Genomic DNA, 23,455 nt, shown 5'->3' with positions numbered 1-23,455 from the left:
AGGATGTTCTGGTCTGCAGCTCCTCGACCGATTTAACAACTTTTAAATCCAATTGCAGATTGTCTCCGAGTCACTAACTGAGTGAAGCGTGGATATCTGTTTAACCTACAGAGACGTAGTGCAATGCAGACATGTTCAGGTGAAATACACCGTGTTCTCCGAAGCCAAGGTGAGTGCATGTTTTCCCAGCACATAGAATTGGCCCCTGAGGGTCAGAGTGGAGCCACTGCAGTGCAATAGCATTGTTCCCCTTTTGGGAAAAAAAACGGAAGACAATGGGGTTGGAGCAGCGTGTTTTTGTTTTTTAGGTGGGATACTTTTTGCCTCCATCCAAACCTTTCACTTTTTTTGGTAGGATGTGAATTCAGAACCTGTTTACTCGCTCGGGAGAGAAGAAAGACTCGGCCTGCCGCCCCGCCACCGGAGAACCGAAGCAGCCGTTGCACTTGTGTGACCCTTGACCCCATGCCAAGCGCCCAGCGCATCAGGGGCTGGGTGCTAGGGACAGACTCTGTTACCCCAGCTAATCTGTGGGTAAGCCTGAAGGAAGCCCACCCCCCCCAGCCTTAAACCCCATGAAACACTCCTCTCTCTGACCCTGACACTGCACTGAACTCACCCTTGTTGACAGCCAGGGTTCAAACGAAGGCATTTTCCACATCTTTCTGTGTGGATCAGTCTCACACCATCTTACTCTCTCCAGAGTCTGCTTCTTAACCTCCCGGGGATCATTGCGATCACATAACAAGAGCAGCTGTTTCTTGGATCTGCTGTCAAAATGTGTACATAGTTCTAAATCTCTCTCGTTACATTCTGTGGGCTCACAGATTCAGTCATCATGGAATACAATATCTTAGCCGGTATGCACATGTACGCAAATAATGGTGATTATGCATAGTTTTGGTTAGGAGGAAACGTTCCATGACTGCTTATGTGACATTGAATCAGGGGAGGAAGAGACCATAGATATCACCCACACCCATACTTACAACGCTAAATTCCTAATTCTCACCCATATTTGGTAACAAGGCAAGTTAATAATTGGACTCCATTAGTTTGACTGTGACTGCCGAACAAAACAGCGAGAAGGTTATGCAGTTTTAAAGGAAAGCTCTTTCACCCCAACATTTTTCTCGTTGAAAATATCAGCATCTCACCCAAACAGCCTGCACTGGGATCTGGCAATCTCACTGCATTAGTGTGTAAAGGTCAATGATTTCTTTTCAGCTGACTTGTACGGCGAACGTTACCACCACTTGTGACCAATGGCAGGAGAGATATGGCAGAGCTAGGCATACAGCAGGTTTGGCTGTAAGCAAACCTCGTCTCGCCCACCGACACATGACAAAATGCAATCATTGTTCCATGGAAAGAAAGCCGGTGGAAAGTATCACCGGGACGTCTGCAGAACCGGTTGTGCTGCCGTGCATTGTGGTTAAAAAGTATTGTTTCCATAGACACAGAACGTCTTCCCAGAAAGCTCTTTCTTCCTGCTGCACCAGCAGTTCTGTGTATTTGACACTATTTACGAGTTAGTATGAAACCGCAACATGTTTTTTTCCTGCCATCTCCGGTGATACCCCAGGGTAGGCCCTAACTTCATTACATCCACTGGGGAAAAAGGCTTGGTAATCTATCACATGGTGCATAGCTAGAGGAACACACTGTTTCGGTAGACAATGATCCCAAAAATGTCCTGACTAAAGAAATTCATTCAAAAAATTGAAACATGGCTGAAATCGAGCTTCAGGAACCATGGGTACGCTTGAGCAGTTGGAAAGGTGCCTGATAAGGTACCAGATAAAGCCATCTGACACCACTTCTGCTCTATTTGAATCGAGTTTGACTCGTTAGCATAATCTTCTATAGGGGTTCATCTTAGGTTGTGTGGGAAAACAAACTGCTCTGACCCGACGTGCCCCTGTACTGATGATTACACTTTCGTACATCAGTATTTACGTCACACTGGGACATATCAACAACACAGCGATACATTGTATATGCTACATGGGGGACTTTGCTGTGATTACAAAATGTTTTGCCAGCAAGCGCTGACTGGCTCAAAGTGTATATATTTAATCAAAATATGTCTTGAAGATTACAGCATGAGGAAATGGTGTTTGGACCCAAGAAATGTGCTCTTTCAATCAGTAAAGAAAATATTTCATCTCGTGGTACCGTGTTTCCAAGACAAAGATTGCCCCCTGAGACTCGTAGTGGACTCAGCAAGCTCTGCAATAGTGTTGAGACACGATGAACCCCAGCTAAGTCCTGACGAGAGACTTGTCTCCACAGTTAACTTTTTAGTTTCCAACGGAAGAATTCAGACTGGTGATATTCAGATAACCTTGTAGATGCCATTCGAGTACGGGAGAAAACAAAAACAAAAGATAGAGACGTTGCGTCATTATGGCCCATTTCACACGCAGAAACACGACACCTCAGCTAAATTCCTTAAGCACAAGCGCAGTATGAGGATTCCTCACCCCTTTAATTCAATCAAAAAAGCAATACCATTTAAGCGTAAAGCATACTCCCCTAGGCTTGTTCACTGACAAAATGTGGGCAGCTGAGACCAAAACATAACTGTCTATTTGATATTTCTAAATTATACCTAATGGCCATGAGAAGAACGATGTTCAGTTCCTCCCTAATATGCAATTATTCCATTTGAGCCTGGGCTCCTTAAAAGTCTGTTATTGGTGGGGTCAAATGAGCGAATGGGAGAACCCTAAATAACCCTAGGTGTCAGCGTTCAAAATAACAAGCTCCGAAGACTCACTGGGAGTGCTGTGTTCCATCTGCTCAGCTTGCTCGGCCTTAAACACACACAGACAGTGTTCCTTGTAAGCCGGCCATAAGCCCTCCCCTGTAAGCAATGTCTAGCATAAACATATGGCCGAGTCTAAGCACCTTATTAGTGTACATTACCAGTGGACAAATCACATTAGCCCTGGAAAAGGTGGCATGGGCCATACTTTCGGGGCTGGAGGGGGTACAAAATACATAGGTAATTACAATTAAACTATCTGAAGATGGTGGGAGAGCATATGCCACACATGGAGATCTGTGCAGGGGGTTGACTTGGAGGAAATGGCTGCAACACCCTGAGAAGTGTTGTAACCTCCAGGGATTGGCCAGTCTGAGCTGTGGTAAGAGAGAGGTTTTGGATGTCTTACTGGCACTGGGGATAATCTCTTCCTTCAATATCATCCAGTGATCTATTGTTGAACACTTCATCAGAAGAATAGCATCGTTGTCCAAACTCTTGGGTTCATTAAAGTTGGACGTTCCCGGACAGGTTGACTTAGGAAGATGGATGAATGTGTAAATTTATGAGACAGCCATCTGTAGCTGGGAGCTTAAGGCTAAACGGTTAATTACGCTTTATGGACTGCAGCTAGATTGTGTTCTTTTGGGACAGCGTAAATAAAACACATCATTACTCACAGTGAATTGGCCGCCATCTCGCCCCAAAATGGACATTTTTCTCCTTCTGAGAACCTGTTGCTTTGCGACAAAGCTCCTTTTAATGTGCCCGCTCCAACACTCCTGAATGGGGATGGTGAGGCTGTGTGTGTAGGTTGCGAGCTATCCCACCGCTGCGTTTGCCAGACGTAACAAAGTAAACAGGGTTTTTCTCACAGCTAATGAGTGAGAGAATATTAAAAGGCTATTCCCAGCTATAAAACAACAGAACATGCCACTCCCTGTTTCAAAAACCCAATTTCAATCTGACGTATTCATCAAATTATACCTAAAACGTTATAGAACGTTCCAATTATTTATGGAGTGCTGTGTCTGAACGGTTTGACATACTTTTCCCCATATGTTAGACAGACAGACAGACAGACAGACAGACAGACAGACAGACAGACAGACAGACAGACAGACAGACAGACAGACAGACAGACAGACAGACAGACAGACAGACAGACAGACAGACAGACAGACAGACAGACAGACAGACAGACAGACAGACAGACAGACAGACAGACAGACAGACAGACAGACAGACAGACAGACAGACAGACAGACAGACAGACAGACAGACAGACAGACAGACAGACAGACAGACAGACAGACAGACAGACAGACAGACAGACAGACAGACAGACAGACAGACAGACAGACAGACAGACAGACAGACAGACAGACAGACAGACAGACAGACAGACAGACAGACAGACAGACAGACAGACAGACAGACAGACAGACAGACAGACAGACAGACAGACAGACAGACAGACAGACAGACAGACAGACAGACAGACAGACAGACAGACAGACAGAGACAGACAGACAGACAGACAGACAGACAGACAGACAGACAGACAGACAGACAGACAGACAGACAGACAGACAGACAGACAGACAGACAGACAGACAGACAGACAGACAGACAGACAGACAGACAGACAGACAGACAGACAGACAGACAGACAGACAGACAGACAGACAGACAGACAGACAGACAGACAGACAGACAGACAGACAGACAGACAGACTTCTACTGCAGGGCACATACTAAGAGTTTATGAAGTGATTTTCCTTTTGTGCTGTTATTACCATAGCATGTTTAGTTTTTGCTGAACTGTTCAATGGTTCTGACATTGTACGGGCTTACTGGTCGACAGCAGAGGTCCCCCCCATTCTATTGTAACACAACCTTACCAATGCATCTTAGTGCAAATGACAATAACTGTTGTTTCCAAAAGTAAAAAAAGAGTGACAACAACTGAAAAAGATCTGTCTATGCCACTAATTTCTAATGCCTATTGGCATAAATTGTATGCCAATGCATTATTTTGGCAGCTAATTGCTCATTTGAGATGAACTGATTCTTTATTTTTACCCTTAAATTTACCAGTAAGTTGACTGAGAACACATTCTCATTTACAGCAAAGTCCTGGGGAATAGTTACAGGGGAGAGGAGGGGAGATGAAATGAATGAAGCCAATTGGAAGCTGAGGATGATTAGGTGGCCGTGATGGTATGAGGGCCAGATTGGAAATTTAGCCAGGACACTGGAGTCTTACGACAAGTGCCATGGGATGTTAAGTGACCAGAGTGTCAGGACAACCGTTTAACGTCCCATCCGAATGACGGCACTCTACACAGGGCAATATCCCCAATCACTGCCCTGGGGCATTGGGATATTTTCTTAGACCACATAACACAAACTGTGGATCACAGTTGAAAAGACCTGCTCAGGGTCACAGAGAGCCAGAGTTTTTAAAACATGGATCTCCTGGCTACCGCAGAGCACAAATGATTCAACCCACACCATCTCTTTAAGACTCTTATCAGACACGAAAGCTATTTTGCACAAACATTAAGTTCCAGAAATTGTTAAGCGGACCATAAACCATGATTGGAAAAAGAGGCATAGGGAAAAAGCTCCTCCACGTTACTACTGCGATGGTTTTTAAGAGTTGATATAGAATGTTACAGGTCTGTTAAAGTTCATTTGGGGGGGCTGATGTTTTATTTGGCCTCGTCTTGTGTTGCCACTAGTCTGCATGGCTGAGGACTTCAGAAATGGTCCCATTAAAGATTTATTGTGGCAAGATTTGGACAGTGATTTGGCAAAGTCCCTGCTAAGCTTTTACAACACCTATTACTTATCAGTCATTCTCAAGACTTTGTCAGCTTCACTTTCTGTTGAAATCAGTCTAAGGAGCTAAACACTAATGCGGTCAAGCTAGGTAAGGACATAGGTGAGAGATATTTCCAAAAAAACATTTAAAAAAACATATTTTTAAAAGATTCTAGAAATAAATCCAAGATGGAGATCATTTTTAAGACGACCAGACCGCTAATTCCTAATGGATGAATCCTATGCTGGGACATAGTATAGAAACCTAAGAAAATGTACAGACCAGATTCATGAGAAGCCATTGAACAACATAAAAGATCCTGTCTTCAAATGGGATGGCCATTACAATCCTTTATCTACTAAGGCGTCATTTAGCCCTGAAAAGGAGAAAGTAAAAACACTTCGGCCCTAATGGCGAGATGTGAAAGAGGGGATCTCTATGCGACGGTAACTGCCACCACAGGCATGGGCCGGGGGATTTACTGTGCCTCTTTAATAAACGGGACCAAACGTCGTGCATGTCAATGTTCCTCCGGGGACGTTTTAACACACGCACATGCACTAGACTAGTCCAACTCCCAGCACTGTTGCCCCCACTGACAGCTTGATCCTCAAGGCAATGGAGATATTCTTGAGTATGAGGGTGAGCACAACTAGCTAACTTCCAACGTCATACAGGAAATAAATAAAAAAAATACAGCATTACACAGAGGAGGTAGTCTAATGGGCATTATAATTATTGCTATAAGCATTCATAAAGGAGCATGACTCGATGGACAGCCTAAATGAATGCATGTACAGTGCCTTCAGAAAGTATTCACACCCCTTGACTTTTTCCACATTTTGTTGTGTTACAGCATGAATGTAAAATGTATTAAATGGAGATGTTTTGTCACTGGCCTACATACAACACCACATCATGTCAAAGTGGAATTATGTTTTTGGAAATGTTTACAAATGAATTAAGACTCAGTCAACAAGTATTCAACCCCTTTGTTATGACAAGGCTAAGTACAAACAGGCAATACTTAAGTAAAAATGTGCTTAACAAGTCACATAATAAGTTGCACTGACTCTGTGCAATAATAGTTTCACAGTATTTTAGAATGGGTACATCATCACCTATACCTGACATACAATTATTTGCAAGATCCCTCAGTCGAGCAGTGAATTTCAAACCCAGATTCAACCACAAAGACCAGGGAGGTTTGCTAATGCCTTCCAAAGAAGGGCACTTATTGGTAGATGGGGAAAAATATATATTCAAAAAATAAACAGACACTGAGTTTCCCTTTGAGCATGGTGAAGTTATTAATTATACTTTGGATGGTGTATCAATACAACATTGTAGTTACACCACAATATAATTGACGGAGTGAAAAGAAGGAAGCCTGTACAGAATACAAATATTCCAAAACATGGATCCTGTCTGCAACAATGCCATTAATTAATACTTCAAAAAATGTGTCAAAGCAATTCACTGTTTGTCCTGAATATAAAGTGTTACGTTTAGGGCAAATCCAATACAACACATTACTGAGTACCACTCTCCATTGCATAGTGGTGACTGCATCATGTTATGGGTATGGTTGTAATTGTTAATGACTGGGAAGTTTTACAGGATAAAAAGAAACAGAATGGAGCTGAGCACTGGCAAAATCCTAGAGGAAAATCTGGTTCAATTTGCTTTCCACCAGACACTGGGAGATGAATTCACCTTTCAGCGGGACAATAACCTAAAAGGCAAATCTACACTGAATCAAGAAGACATTAAATGTTCCAGTGTGGCCGAGTTACAGTTTTGACATAAATCTGTGGCAAGACCTGAAAATGGTTGTCTGGCAATGATCAACAACCAATTTCACTGAGCTTGAAGAATTTTGAAAAGAATAATGGGCAAATGTTGCACAATTCAGGTGTGGAATGTCTTAGAGACTTACCCAGAAAGACTCACAGCTGTAATCGCTGCCAGAGGTGATTCAAACATGATTTTTTTCATACAACTTTTTAAAAATCTTTTTTAAAATAGATTTTTTACAAATGTTCAAATTTTTCTTCCACGTTCACATTCCAGAGTATTTTGTGTAGATCGTTGACAAAAAGTGACAATTAAATTCATTGAATCCCACTTTGAACAACAAAATGTGGAAAAAGTCAAGGGGTGTGAATACTTTCTGAAAACACATTCATGTTATATCGATGGTTAGAAACTGCTAGCATCAAACCCCGCAGCCGACACAGCTATAGTTTGATGTAAATTACTTTAGGAGATGTTTAACATCTGCAGAGTTAATATACGTACTGCACTGTAAACATATGGCCTTCTAAAATCTATTTTTTTGTGAGAAGCAATGCTATGACAGTTCACGATGCATGCACAAGGCCAACATGTCATACATTAAATGTTCATTTTTTTTGGTGTGTGTGTACACGTGTCACGTGTGTACCTCCTTTTTACGATTTTCTATTGTCCTACAGCCTCCTATGTGGGGGATTTACTTGTACAGGTATGTTGGTAGGCAGTGGGTTACAAATCGGATTTTCCTTCAGTTGATCCCAGATGTTTGCCCCATATAGCTATTACAGTTGCCTGAGACTCAACAGTTCTATTATCTCTCTTTTTTTGGTCACACTTTTCCCTCAGAAATTATGCCAACAACTTTCCACTGCAAGCGGATCTGATCTTCAAGTTTCCCTTCAACAAGCCTCCTTGTAAAACACCTTTATGCAGCTTGTATTTGTGCCACATTTCATGCCGGAGCGCAGATTTCCAAATAATGACAGGAGCGTGCCAAACTCCCTGCTCCCCAGCCAGGAACCATTATGAGAACCAGGACCAGAGAGCTCTTTTGTTTCCATCCATTTCATGACAGATTTCACTCAACAGAGTCAGGCCTGAAACTCCACTCAGCCACTGGTTAACGAGTTTACCTTCGTCGAAACCCTCAGACAGGCCCTGGAACAGTGGCAGCCACAGGATAGAGCAGCAACACAAGCCCTTCCAAATAACTGGAATTCATTCCATGATCCATGATCCACATCAACCATATTTCAACTACACAACTATTATTAGGCCTACTGTGTGTCACCCAAAGACATGATTGATTTGACAAGAAGGCTAGCTCTGAAATGTGCAATAAAAACTACTTTAAAAAACTACTAAGTATTTACTTTTTTAAAACTTTTTCCTTTTCTTGCAGTAAAGAAAGTGTTAAAATGAGCTGTACTTGACAGTGATAACATGGGATAAAGTCTTCAACATCTACTGTACCTTAAAGATGTCCTGCCAGATAGTAAATGGGATAACAATTTCCCTCCGTGTCTCGGCCTCAAAAATGTGAGGGTAATTTAGACTGCACTATGATTATGGGTTTTTCGATATTTTGATATTCTATTCAAATCCCTCTTCATGCATCATTTTTTCTTCATGGGGAAACTTCCAAAGTGTTCCATCAAATATTTTGGATTTGTTGAGTAATAGAATCTTGTGGAGCATTCAAAAAGGACCACAATAATTGCCATAATTCATTTAGAATTGTCTATAATTGAATCATAGTATTCAATGTCTCTGAATTTGAGAGTAAGTCACAAATCAAACAAAATCAGCAAGGTTGTGTTACATTTCGTGACTTTGACCATTTTGACTGGAGATGAAAGGTACAGATTGTGCTTTTAAGCCCTTGGCACTTCCAAAACAACCATGAGGGCAAGATGCCACCCAGGTCTGACACCATATATATTTCAGACCTTGCAATCAGGAAAGCCCCTTATTATAATCCAATATCCTAATACAAGCATATTATCGCGGAGTACAGAGAGTGAATCTCAATATTAATTACTCACCAAAGTCTACACCAAGTCAAAAATATCCAGCATTTCTGCTGGTCACATGGTCAGTCCAGGGATGAAACAGAACCACCCTTTGACCATGACGACCATGCCAGAGTAGCCCAAAGAAACATATGCTTAACTAACCATACCATGTGATTTGGCTCCAACAAGGATACACATGTACCAACTTAACTGCACATTTACTGACCTCTATGGAATGACAACCTGACCTATTATCTGGATAAAACAGTGGCTCCACCACCATATCCAAACAAACAGAGAAGGGCCCTATTCTATCAAATGCAGGATATACACTGAGTATACCAAACATTAGGATCATACCCCAGTCCTTTTGCCCTCAGAACAGACTCATTTCATCGGAGCATGGACTCTACAAGGTGTCGAAAGCATTCCACAAGGATTCTGGCCCATGTTGACTCCAATGTTTCCCACAGTTGTGTCAAGTTGGCTGGATGTCCTTTGGGTGGTGGACCATTCTTGATACACACAGGAAACTGTCAAACGTGAAAAACCCAGCAGCGTTGCAGTTCTTGACACAAACCGGTGCGCCTGGCACCTACTACCATACCCCATTCAAAGGCACTTAAATATTTTGCCTTGCGACTCCTGTGGCGGGCCGGGCGCAGTGCACGCTAACCAGGCCGCCAGGTGCACGGTGTTCCCTCCGACACATTGGTGCGGCTGGCTTCCGGGTTGGATGCGGCTGTGTTAAGAAGCAGTGCGGCTTGGTTGGGTTGTGTTTCGGAGGACGCATGGCTTTCGACCTTCGTCTCTCCTGAGCCCGTACGGGAGTAGTAGCGATGAGACAAGATCATAACTACTAGCAATTGGATACCACAAAATTGGGGAAAAAAGGGGGTAAAATTCAACAACAACAAATATATATATATATATATATATTATTATTATTTTTTTGCCTTGCCCATTCACCCTCTGAATGGCACATACACAATCCATGTCTCAATTAAAAATCCTTCTTTAACCTGTCGCCTCCCCTTCATCTACACCGATTGAAGTAAATTAAACAAGCGTCATCAATAAGGGATCATAACTTTCACCTGGATTCTCCTGGTGAGTTTATGTCATGGAAAGAGTAGGTGTTCCTAATGTTTTGTGCACTCAGCGTACATAAAAACCCTGAAAGAATGCATGTTTAGATGAATTTACTCTGGGGGGATAAAAAACTATGCGTAGCTTCTAGTGTGAAATCCAGACTGTTCAGATGTGTTCTATGTCAGGATATTTTGCTCTATGACCATGTGATGCAACACAGATGCATCCTAAAGAGGAGCGCTCATCCTTCGCCAGATATATGCTCCCTTTTCAAAGAGATGATAGACACTAACATGTTGAATATGGTATGCATTTGCACAGGAGCGCCATACTTCAGAACACCAATGAGAAGTAATAAAACATTGCGGCCGCTATCCATCTTCATGTTGTCTTGTTACTAGACACATTTCACGAGGATTTTGCTTTGACCTCCCCTCACAGGTTTCTCTGCTGTGTTCTTACCCGAGTCGGTTGCCGTGATGACGAGGGTGTATTTTCCCTGCGCCTCGCGGTCCAGGGTCTGGGTGAGGATCAGCTGACCATTGGACGACAGACTAAAGGCTCCTTCCTCGTTCCCACCGCTCAGCATGTAATTCAGCTGGCCATTGGAACCCAGGTCATCATCCCTCGCCATAACCTAGAGTAAAAATAGACACTATTTCAGAGATTCCAAAAAATATGACAATACCTAAATATTGCCTGACAAATGGGACCATTCAAATCTGATATTGGTCTTTCCCAACCCCCGCTCCTATTGCTGCGAGGTTGGGCATAAATCTTGAGACTGAAAGGACTCATTAGTGAGTGCCAGCGCAGTATGGGCGCTGCCTGCCGGGGCACAGATAGAGGGCTACAGCCAGGTTGCCACAGTGATGTGTTCTTGGGTGGCGACCCACCCAACTGGAGCTGTTCCCACATAGCTGCAGACTCATTTCCTCGTAGGTACTGTACAGTATACAGGCAAACTCAACTTCATTTTTTTGTGGCTGCTCACTGAAGTGGAGACAGGTTGTTTCGAGAACTCATTTAGTTCAATTTGGTTTTTAGATCGTAATGGGTCCAACAGGTTAACTCTGTACAATTTCATATACCAATGATATTTTCTTAAGCAATTATTTTTTATCTCAAAAGAGTGAAACAAGAAAACTGATTGGTATCATATATCATTTATTTAATTCGCAAAAACAGGACCACCATGCTTGATGTTTTTGTAAATGGATACCATACACATACTTGTTGGGTTAATATTCCTACAAATGTAGTTAAGCCATTAGCTCATTGAAGGTCTTAGGCCTGGCATATCAATTAGGGCTTTGTTTATGGCTCAAAAGTCCAGTCCAGAAATGTGAATAATGTATGACCATAACAGTTTAGAATGGTTGACTGAAAGTGAAAGACCACACTGACCTGTAGTATGTTCCTGGGGAGAGTCCCCACATTCTCCTGAACGCTCACAGAGTAAGGAGAGAGCTCGAACACCGGCGGGCAGTCGTTCATATCCAACAGCACGATGTTGACCGTGGAGCGGTCCACCCTTGGGCTGCTTCCGCGGTCGGCCGCCTGGACCACCAATGAATAAGACGACTGCACCTCGCGGTCCAGCTGCTTGGCCACCGAGATCACCCCGGTGACAGAATCAATACGGAAATCGGAGTTGGTGTTGCCACCAGCAATGGAGAAGCGGATCTGCCCGTTGGTTCCATCATCAGCGTCGCTGGCAAACACCTGGATGACGTCGGTGCCCGTCAGCATGTTCTCCTCGATCTCGATGTCGTAGATGTTCTGCGAGAAACTGGGCGTATTATCGTTGACGTCCAGCACCAGCATTGTCACATCCATGGCTGAAGACAGCGGCGGCTCGCCCTTATCCGTGGCTACCACCGTCAGCGTATAATTCGACATCTCCTCCCGGTCCAGTTCGCCCACCAGCCTCACGTCTCCATCGATAGTTCCTATGCTGAACGTATTCCCAAAGGGGCCTTTCAGGGAGTACTCCACGTAGCTGTTGGGCCCGCTGTCTGCATCGATGGCATGGGCTGTGAAGACCACCGTGTCGACTGGAGTATTCTCCTGGATATAGGTCCTCTTCTGTGAGGTGAAGGTTGGCGGGCAGTCGTTGACGTCAAGCAGGATGATGGACACCTGGGCCGTGCTGGTGAAGCGGGTCATGGGGGCGAGGGCCAGGTCATGGACAGTAACCACCAGGTTGTAGAAGGACTGGGCCTCCCGGTCCAAGGCCTTTCTGGTCTGGAGTACCCCCGCCTTGGTGACGTCAAACTGGCTCTGAGGATCTCCTGATGCAATGGTGTAGAGTAGCTGGGCATTCGGACCTGGAAGGCAAGCAATAGCAATTGATTTTGAGTCAGTGATCTTGAAGTTACTTGTACTAGAAAATGTGAAGTTCTGAAGAAGCTTTGTGTGCTTGCTTCAGCCGTTTTTGATGGTAGGGGGGTCGTTACAGTATAATGGACCCTTGTGTTTCAAGACAAAGTATTCATCTGGAAAACGTGGGATTAGACTATTTAAAAATAGACCCAAGAACATGTCAAGTGATATACTGCGCTGTTCCTAGAACATTTTGAATGGCATCTACTGATATTGGGTTGCTTAGATATGACTGTTACATACTGTATGTCTGGATTAGAATTGTATATTTAAGCAATAATCGATAAGGGGGTGTGGTATATAGCCAATATTCCACAGCTAAGGGACTGTTCCTTAAGCGCGACACATCACGGAGTGCCTGCATACAGCCCATAGCCGTGGTATATTGCCCATATACCACAAACACCCGAGGTGCCTTATTGCTATTATAAACTGGTAACCAACGTAATTTGAGCAGTAAAAATATTTTGTCATAACCATGGTATAAGGCTTGATCTACCACGGCTGTCAGCCAACCAGCATTCCGGGCTCGAACCACCCAGTTTATAATTGCTATCGACATGCATTTCCACAAATTGTCTTCACACAAACAACTGCAGCTCAGCAGCCTTCCACTTTCTTCCTCCAAACAGACAATGCTTTTATGCAGCGTGAGACACAGCACAGCAACTAAAAATCATCTCCTTTACTGAAAGCCCGCCGCATTCTATAATTTCAGATTTTCCTCACAATCGAAACATTCATTTCAATTACATCATTAACTACAGTAACTGCACAAATACAAACTATCAGACCTTGAAATCTAGTCTAATCCTCAGTCCTCCCCTGGAGCCGGGGAAAACTGAACTTAAATTGAGCGGCTGTAATTCAAGTCATTGGGGTATTCATGTGGAGAGCGGCCTGGCACCTTCCCACACTCCAGCTGAGTTTACTGTACACAAGCAATTCCTTATCAAAAGGCCAAGTCCCCAGTATACAACCACGTCTACAGGGGGTCAAGGATGGAGGAACTTCAGGAAGTGCTAACAATGACGTTTAGTGGTGCTGATAACACAGAGAGAACATTGAGAAAACACTGACAATCAAAAGTGAGGGTCAACGAGAGCGAGTGGACAGTGGAAGAGAGGAAGCCTGACGTTGGGAAAAAACAAGACAGACTTCTGCCCCAGGAATGTGGGTTACAGTAACCACATTAGGCCTGGTCTGGTTGGAGCGGTAATTGCAGTCGGAGAGGGACGGTAAGGGCTGTTATAATAGCATGAAGCAGCCTAACCCTAACCACCTGAAATGGACGAATACCTCAAAGCCACTTATAGGCCTAATGAACCATATTTCACAATGAGATTCTAATGTGACAGGAAATAAAGATGTCAAATAAATGTATGGCGAAGATTTTGTTTAGTGAACTGCCTTATCATCACAGCATTATCATTACAGGTGTTGATGTCATGCAAAAAGAGTTACAGGCCTTGCATAGTATATGCAATTGTGGTTTATATATTTCCCCCTAGAGTGGATGAAATTGCATCCGCAAAATGTTGTAACACAGCTACAATGACCAACATGCTGGAAAACCATGTGAACATTACAAATGCAGAGACCATAATGTGGACACAAAACTCATTTACATTTTTAATTACTCTGCCATTTTTAAAGTCATGCTCCCCTCCGCCCTTGACTTTTCATAAATACGTCTATATAACACACGGTCCTTCTTAGAATCTTAACATCTTGCGGTTTTTAGAGGACAGGTCATCGTTTTCTTCCCACTCATTCAACACCAGTCATATCGACACCTGTTTCACATATATAATATTAGTAAGCATAAAGGAAAGAGGCTCTATTCAATCTGTATAGCCGAAGCGTTATAGATTCCCACGATTGAAATTTGAAGGGAATTTCAAATTGAGTTGACATATTCTAATTGTATTTAACTAGGCAAGTCAGTGAAGAACAAATTCTTGACCGCCTAGGAACAGTGGGTTAACTGCCTTGTTCAGGGGCAGAATGACAGATTTTTACCTTGTCAGCTCAGGGATTCGATCTTGCAACCTTTCGGTTACCAGTCCAACGCTCTAACCACAAGGCTACCTGCCGCCCACATTCAGTGTTTATCGTGAATGCAGTCTCCGCTAAAGCGGGACCATTGCCTTTAAATGTCAATCATCACGCTGTAACGCTGAACATCCGCTATGTGGATTGAATAGAGCCCAATAATAAATTGACAATTGTCTGATGGGTGACAATTTGTCAATGGTTTGTTCTCAGGGCACTACTTAACAAAGTTAAATAAATAAAGAAAATATATATCAATTGTCAAATTATATATGAAGAGATGGGCGCTGCTTGGAATTGACACAGTGGCAGAAAACAGAGCACCACAAATACACTTTTTCAAATCCTCCTACAGAGTTAAATGCAGGTAAGACTCTTTGGGTCTAAATATCATAAGAAAGAGCAGATTCTGCAATCCCTAAAACAGAGGTGAGCTCTATTTCAGAATATCATTTCAAAGACTTACCACTGTTCCATGCGCTCCACACATGAGCATGTGTCAGAAAATACTAGTGATGTAATTCAACTTAAAGGGGCAGTCGGCAGTTGCTACATCTATTTTTGGACTTATAAATTCGTTTTATTTTTGTGCCCCCATTGATTCTTGAAAAAGATAACATAGAAATGCCTCATGAGCTGACATCAACTGTCGTACCCCATCAGAGCACAAAATATAAACTTGTTTTACTCCAATGTTCGTCCAAAAAAATAAATAATAATAATGTAAACAAACACTGTATAGCCTAACAACAGAATTTTGATACCATGGATGGTCAGTCCTTGCATCCATAGTCTTTGAATTTGAGAGTGATCACATTACTCTGTTCTTCTGAAATGTCCTATTCCCATGTTTCTCAAAGCCCTCATGCAGTCTTTGTATGTTTAAATCATAACAAATATATTTTTTATCATTTATTTCCCCGAGCTTCCTTAGCCATTGAAATACTCAGTTTGATCGTGTGGGCGTGTTGATACAAATTGTAAATATATTGACATACACAGCCCAGATAGAATTGTCTAGACTCTAGGGCCTACCCCCCCTTACCCCTTCAAAGCAGGATACACATGAAAATAAAAGATGACTGGTCATTGGTAAGAAAAACATAGAATTAGGAATGATAATAATCAGTCATTTTAGGACCTCTATGCAGAATAATCAGATCAGATTGTGTATTTTGCTGTGGGACAAAAACTCCATTCCACCTGAACAGGATGAAATTCCAAGGCATTTTTTTTTCTCCAAAAAGCTTTTACACTTAAAAGTCATTATCATAGTTTTCACAATTTCAGAGTGTTATTTCGACCTCAGAGAGGAAATATCATCCCAAAAAAAGGGGGGGGGGGATTCACGTTTTTTAACTGCACTGCCCCTTTAAGACCTGCCAAAATGAAATGATGTTTTCTTTGTGATGGATTTAACCTTTGAATTGTGGTGTTTTTAGTGTTTTTTAGTTTCCCATATAACCTACAGTAACATAATCTAATGAAAATACTATTACGTTCTTTGAAATAATTGTATTTCCGTAGTCCAATGTTACCTAAGACCTTCATAGACACAACCAAAGGATCATTTTCCTGATAGCATATATGCCATTTATTTATCAGACCGTTAGAATGTTCACTACCAAAAGAGGCATAATTGTCTCGAATGGGGGTTCCTCAAAGGCCAGGCTTTTATAGTGTTTTCAGTGAACCATCCATTGACGTCATTGCTGTGACAAATTACCCACTTGTGGACATTAGCAACTGACACAAAGTACAAACATACCATCATCTTCATCACCGGCCCCTACAGTGATGATACTGGAGCCAGGGGGGAGGCTCTCGGTGACCGAGGTGCTGTAGGCGGTGGTGTTGAAGATGGGAGGGTTGTCATTGACGTCCAGGACGTTGAAGTAGACCCTGACTGTGCTGGCCTGACCACCGCCATCCTGGGCCCTCACGGTCAGGATGTAGTACTGCTGGGATTCGTAGTCCAGGGGCCGCGTGACGTTGAAGACCCCCGTGACGGGGTTGAGCAGGAAGGTCTTGTACTCGTCGTCGTCCTCCAGGGAGTACGTGATCTCACCGTTCACCCCCGAGTCCGAGTCACTGGCCAGGATCGCCGCCACGATGGAGCCTGACAAGTCAATATGCAGTCAGTCAGACAGTGAGGATTTGAGAGGGCTTTTTGAATGGCTGGATTGGGATTCCCTCACGTTTGCCAAACAACCCCTTCAACTGCCATATTGGGGAAAAAAATACATATTTCATATTTCAAAAGTGCCACAATTTGATTCCCTGTTGACGTAGCTAACTAGAAAATGTCCTGCACTAAAAGCCTTTTGGATAGACACACGGCATTCAAGAGGAATGGCATAACGTTTCGCAGGAATTCATTTGGGACCTTTCACAATCTGAGTAAGCATGAAATAACCTGGTAGTCAACAAGCAACGCCATGTGACAGTAAGCCTTTTACCTGGCGCCGTATCCTCGGGAATGTCGAAAGAGTACGTTCCACGGGAGAATTTCGGCGTGTGATCGTTGACGTCACTGACGGTGATGTTCAGCTTCATATCCGAGGATTGTTTCCCATCGTCAGCTCGAACCAGCAGGGAATACTTGGAGCGACGTTCCCGGTCCAGCCTCTTGGTGGCAATCAGGTCCCCCGATTCCGGGTCGATCCGGAAACTGTCATCAGCACCGCTGATGATGGTGTAGGTCACCAGTGCATTAGGACCCTGGAGAAATACAAACGTGAATTATTCTTTCTAAGAGTATAAACACGCCATATAGACTTTATATTTGACCTTTATTTAACTAGGCAGCCTAGGAACAGTGGGTTAACTGGCTTGTTCAGGGGCAGAATGACAGATTTTTTTACCTTGTCAGCTCGGGGATTCGATCTAGCAACCTTTCGGGCTTTAACCATGAGGCTACCTGCCGCCCCTATATTATGAAGTTTTAACGTGAGACTTTTATGATTAACATAGGGTTAGTTCATTTTCAGTCCTAAAGGGAGAGAGACATCATATGATGAATCTTAGTGAGAGTGAAATTCATGTTCACAACCACCCACTACTTGCTTTCACACTTGAATCAAATACTTTATTCTAGGGATAAATGCAGAGTAGACATTCTAATACTATACATCTCAATGAGTGAAATATTATTATTTTTTTAAACACTACAGCATTGTAGTTGTAGCTTCCACTTAGCATGCTCCCCTCAGAATACAATGGTCATACTGGTGAGGGGAAAAAAAACTCACAGGAGCTGAATGGCAGTATTCTCTTGGGGCCTTACTCTTTGAACTCTGGGGCTATAGGGTTCTTCTATAAATGCAACTAATAGATCCCTTGATACTTTAGACAAGTACAACCCAGTACACATGTGAAAGCCATAGCGGTCCTTTGCAATTGGAGTAGAGGACTGAACGCGATATGAAAACCCAATAACAGCGGCGACAGATCTTGACATTTAGGTTGGCGCTGAGGACAATACCAGAGCAGACCACCATCTCCTGATGTCTGATGCTAAGTGAGGGGGGAGTCCACTTCAAAAGCTACTACTTTTCAACAGAGGTCTTTAGTTTCGACTGGTCAAAAGCTAAAAGCATTTTTAATTTCATGTATACTTTTGATCTTGCCAATATACAATAAAAAGTAGTTACAGTTTATTACTAGTTTACCAAGGACAAAACCCCATAATTGTGAGTTAGATACATTTCCAGAGAGCCCATCCTCAGACCCAGAGAGTGTGTTTTGAATTTTGATTTTTTAAAATCCAACAGGCCTTTCAATCAGAATGCTGGATCTGGGACTCCCATCAGCCACCTGGGATGCAAAAACGGAACCCGACACCCTTCGTCTGCCAATTAATTATCGTATAGGATTCAAAAGGAGAGAGAGGAGGACAGGGGAAAAGAGGAGAGGGGAAAGTAGTAGGGGGTCCATCGTCTCCCCCTGACGCTGACCGCTCCCCTGACCTTCCCTAGTAAAGACTTTGACTAGTTTACAGCCATCCCAAGGCACAGTGGGAAGAAGAAGGGGGGGACCAACCAATTAAAGAGCAGGGTTCCGGGCCAGACTTGGGCACAAGGAAACTCATTTAGCAGATGAGTTTCAGCAGCAGCAGCTCAGGGGAAGGTGAGAGGCTCATAGAGCTGTCGGGAGACTGAGCTTCCTGAAACACGACTAGGCCGTTTGAGCCAGCCACAACACAGGTGTTAAGTCTGACTCACAGTAACGTGTTGAGAGGTGATGTGTACTAATGCCCCTATTTACAACGCATCAATCTAATGATGTACATATAGCATAACGATGTACTCGGAAACTGTTGTAGGAAATGAGTCTTCGTATATTTACATTTTGGGGTGCATCATTCAAGGCCACAGTAACGGTGTCTTGTAGCAACCCGATTCAGTCACACTCATTTGTATTTTCAGCAGTCTTTTTGGCTGTTCCGCTGTTGTTTTGCTTCTTTAGCACCCAATGTTCTAGATACTTTTCTTAGTTAAGCTCGCTCCTGGTACCTGCATATTTTCCACTATGTCAGAATGCTAATAAAACGAGAATTCTCTCTCTCTCTCTCTCTCTCTCTCTCTCTCTCTCTCTCTCTCTCTCTCTCTCTCTCTCTCTCTCTCTCTCTCTCTCTCTCTCTCTCTCTCTCTCTCTCTCTCTCTCTCTCTCTCTCTCTCTCTCTCTCTCTCTCTCTCTCTCTCTCTCTCTCTCTCTCTCTCTCTCTCTCTCTCTCTCTCTCTCTCTCTCTCTCTCTCTCTCTCTCTCTCTCTCTCTCTCTCTCTCTCTCTCTCTCTCTCTCTCTCTCTCTCTCTCTCTCTCTCTCTCTCTCTCTCTCTCTCTCTCTCTCTCTCTCTCTCTCTCTCTCTCTCTCTCTCTCTCTCTCTCTAGCCCAAAAAACGGATGCGTAGAAACACACTTAATACGCTCACACATGAATCCCACATGTAGCACTGTTACATTGGATGGGATCATTATGATGTCTGAAATCAGCCAGTCAGCTGGCCAACAGCTTGCTGCGCTTGGCTACGCCTCCGTGGATCACACATGTGGCTTTCTGAATCGGGCCCGAATGCATTCCGTACGCTTAGTGTCAGGGCAACTTAAGTTTCCTGCGTTAGGATGTGGGCAGAAATTGGCCGGCCCTATCTGGACCGAAATAGCTGGAACCGAAATGTTATGTTCCTACTATTTAGTGACCTATTCATTTCTGTCTTTAAGTTCTGGATAAACGTCTCTTTCGCCATAGTAAGTCCATATCGTATCGAAGTTTGTTTAATGATCATATCGGAGTGCAACTACTTCGTCCGAGGCTGCGTCCCAATACTCTAAACTTGTGCCTTTTCCTTTCCAGAATTGTCTTCATGACAATTCATGACAATAGGTAAAAGGACTGGATAGGTTTCATCATATTGATTTTCCCTGAAGATACTTTTGGATCACTGGTCGGGAAGGAGAGGAAGCAAGGCAAGGAAGCTATTCGATACTACTGAAACGCAGCTTAAGTCCTTCTTCCCCTTTGATTTTGACTATGAGGAAAAAGTGAGAAGGAAACGCACAGAAACCGTCCGTCCAATTCGATACCATATATCACATCCTTCAAGATCAGAGCTCTGAGGTCAAGTTCACTTGAGTCCAAAACAATGTACTCAAATGATGCCCTTAAAATGCCCTATTAGTCAAAATATTGACCTAAATCTAGGATTTACAGTCAATGTTATTTTCCCGAATACAATGACCATTCCAGAAATGGATTGTGCATGATTTGTCTCACATTCTAACTGGCGAGGTTGGTGAGGTAACAGCTGTGCAATAAAAACGTGTGGCCTCATAAGTTAACGTTAAGTATGAGTCCATATTCTCTCACACACTAATCCCTCCTCACAATGGCCCCAGTTCTTTCCATTCAGTTCCCTTGTCTCATTGGCAGGGCTGAGTAACCGCAGGCCTTGGAGATGCTGGGAGGGCCTGATTTTCGCTCAGTGCTGGATTTTATGTCCACATCCTGCCTAAGCTGCGAAAGATGGAGCCTTTTTCTAATCGAGGGCGAAGCCAATGATGTAATGTGAACTATAGAGGCCGCGGAGGGACAATCTGCCCGGTGTGAGGAGACCATCTTTAGCCGCTCTCCTCAGGGCTTTGTGACACTCGTGGCCCCTCTGAGGTAACGTCAAAACTCACGATCACTGGGGGCCGTGTGTGTGTGTGAGGGAGAGAGAGGGAAAGCAAAAGTTCTCCGACAGCTTCAAGAGAACTTCAAGCTGTGGTCAAATACTTGGTAGGAGAATTGCAGAGCGCATGACTTGGACTGAAAAAAAAAAGATGGGTATCAGAAGAAGAAAAAGAATCTTCCTGCAGCCACTTTCTTTTGTCTCTTTGAAAATCCCCCAACAGAGGATCACATCAGCTCATTTCCAGATTTGAGGTCAATACACGCAGATAAGAGCACTGGAATGTATTTGGGAGGTTGGGCGCTGTACGTGTAAGTACGCCACCCATGCACCCTTAAGCCCTGCTTGTCTTTACACACTAGTCATAATGTACATCAGAAAGCACATGTTGATGGTAACACAGAGATAACGATGGTATCGCTGTGTTAAGGGGACAGAGGGAACGTTAAAAAAAAGGCCAATCCTGGGAGACTTTACCTCATCTGCGTCTGTGGCTGTTAGCTGCATTATCTTGAAGCCGTCGCTGACGTTCTCTTCGACAGTCACCTCAAGAAGATCGTTTGGGAAAACAGGTGGGTTGTCATTGACGTCCTGGAGCGTAATTTCCACCTGGAGGGAAACAAAGAACACAACCGTTCTCATGAACAGAAACAACTAGTTTCTAGTTAAACCTATCCGGCTTTTCTGACAGATACGCGCCCAGCAGGGGTCAAGTCCTGCTTCTACCCCTCTTCAGAACACTGCAGAGAGAGGAGAGCTGCTGAAATGTCACGTGTTTCATATTCACATACTGTATACATCATCGTCTTACGTTGACACCGGGTGCACTGTAGAGGTCAACGCTAGTCCGGTGCCAAGAGTAGAATGGACTTATCAATGCGTTCGACTGGGACAGTTCCATCCAGAGCACGCAGTTGTGTGTTCGAACACACCACAGACGTCACGGTTAGAATTCTAAATCGGACAGATCATATTCAGTTGAAATCAAAAATCAAACTTTATTTGTGACATGCACCGAATATAACAGGTGTGGACCTTACCGTGAAATGCTTACTTACAAGCCCTTGACCAACGATGCAGTTCAAGAACGAGTTAAGAAAAATATTTACCAAATAAACTAAAGTACAAAGTAATAAAAAGTAACATTAAAATAACAATGACAAGGCTATATACAGGGGGCCCGGTATCGAGTAAATGTGTGAGGTTACAGGTTAGTCGAGGCAATTTGTACATGTAGTTAGAGGTAAAGTGACAATGCATAGATGATAAACAGAGAGTAGCAGCAGTGTAAAAGCAAAGGGGATGGTCTGGGTGGCCATTTGATTAATTGTTCAGCAGTCTTATGGCTTGGGGGTAGAAGCTGTTAAGGAGCCTTTTGGACCTAGACTTGGCGCTCCGGTACCACTTCCTGTGCGGTAGCAGAGAGAACAGTCTATGACTTGGGTGACTGGAGTCTAATAATTTTTTGGGCCTTCCTCTGACACCGCCTAGTATATAGGTCCTGGATGCAGGAAGCTTTGCCCAGTGATGTACTGGGCCATACGCACTACCCTCTGTAGCGCCATACGGTCAGATGCCGAGCAATTGCCATACCAGCCGGTGATGCCCACCAGTCAGTACTTTTTGAGGATTTGTGGACGCTTGCCAAACCCTACTTTAGTCTACACAGTGTACAGACAGTGTCTAACTACTAACTACAGAGAAAGAGAGACAGACAGAGACAGACAGAAAGAGAGACAGACAGAAAGAGAGACAGAGAGAGAGAGACAGACCGAGACAGAGAGAGAGAGCGAGAGAGAGACAGAGGCAGAGACAGAGGCAGAGACAGAGGCAGAGACAGACAGAGAGAGACAGAGAGAGACAGACAGAGAGAGACAGACAGAGAGAGACAGACAGAGACAGCCAGCCAGCCAGAAACAGATTAACAGACAGAGACAAAGAGACGGACAGAGAGACAGACCGAGACAGAGAGACAGACAGACAGACAAAGAAAAGACAGAGAGAAGACAGAGAGACAGACAGAAAGACCCAGACAGAGAGACAGACAGAAACAGACAGAGACAGAGAGACAGACAGAGAGAGAGAGATGGACAGACAGAGACAAAGAGAGAGACAGAGGGAGGCAGAGACAGAGGCAGAGAGAGAGAGAGAGAGAGAGAGAGAGACAGCCAGCCAGAAACAGAGAAACAGACAGAGACAAAGAGACGGACAGACAGAGAGACAGAGACAAAGAGAGACAGACAGAGAGAGAGAGAGAGGGAGGAAGAGAGAGACAGAGACAGACAGACAGAGAAAGAGTAACAGAGAAAGATAAATAAAGATAAGAGACCTACACATTACG

The 23,455-nt window shown here is 43.6% G+C and overlaps 1 protein-coding gene across 1 annotated transcript in view; it reads right to left on the bottom strand.

Moving 5' to 3' along the window:
• The window catches only part of LOC112256294 (protocadherin Fat 4), a 94,009-nt gene that overhangs the window by 20,467 nt on the left and 50,087 nt on the right, over positions 1 to 23,455 (bottom strand). The window contains exons 2-6 of the mRNA XM_024429441.2: positions 21,592 to 21,723; positions 17,404 to 17,665; positions 16,713 to 17,063; positions 11,912 to 12,834; positions 10,967 to 11,141 (exon numbers count right to left, since the gene is read on the bottom strand). Coding sequence (XP_024285209.1) covers positions 10,967 to 11,141; positions 11,912 to 12,834; positions 16,713 to 17,063; positions 17,404 to 17,665; positions 21,592 to 21,723 — 1,843 coding nt within the window. The remainder of the gene's footprint in view (positions 1 to 10,966; positions 11,142 to 11,911; positions 12,835 to 16,712; positions 17,064 to 17,403; positions 17,666 to 21,591; positions 21,724 to 23,455) is intronic.

This window comes from Oncorhynchus tshawytscha, linkage group LG08 (genome assembly GCF_018296145.1).
Source record: "Oncorhynchus tshawytscha isolate Ot180627B linkage group LG08, Otsh_v2.0, whole genome shotgun sequence".
NCBI classification, from domain to species: domain Eukaryota; kingdom Metazoa; phylum Chordata; class Actinopteri; order Salmoniformes; family Salmonidae; genus Oncorhynchus; species Oncorhynchus tshawytscha.
This window is presented reverse-complemented; position numbering and strand designations above follow the sequence as displayed.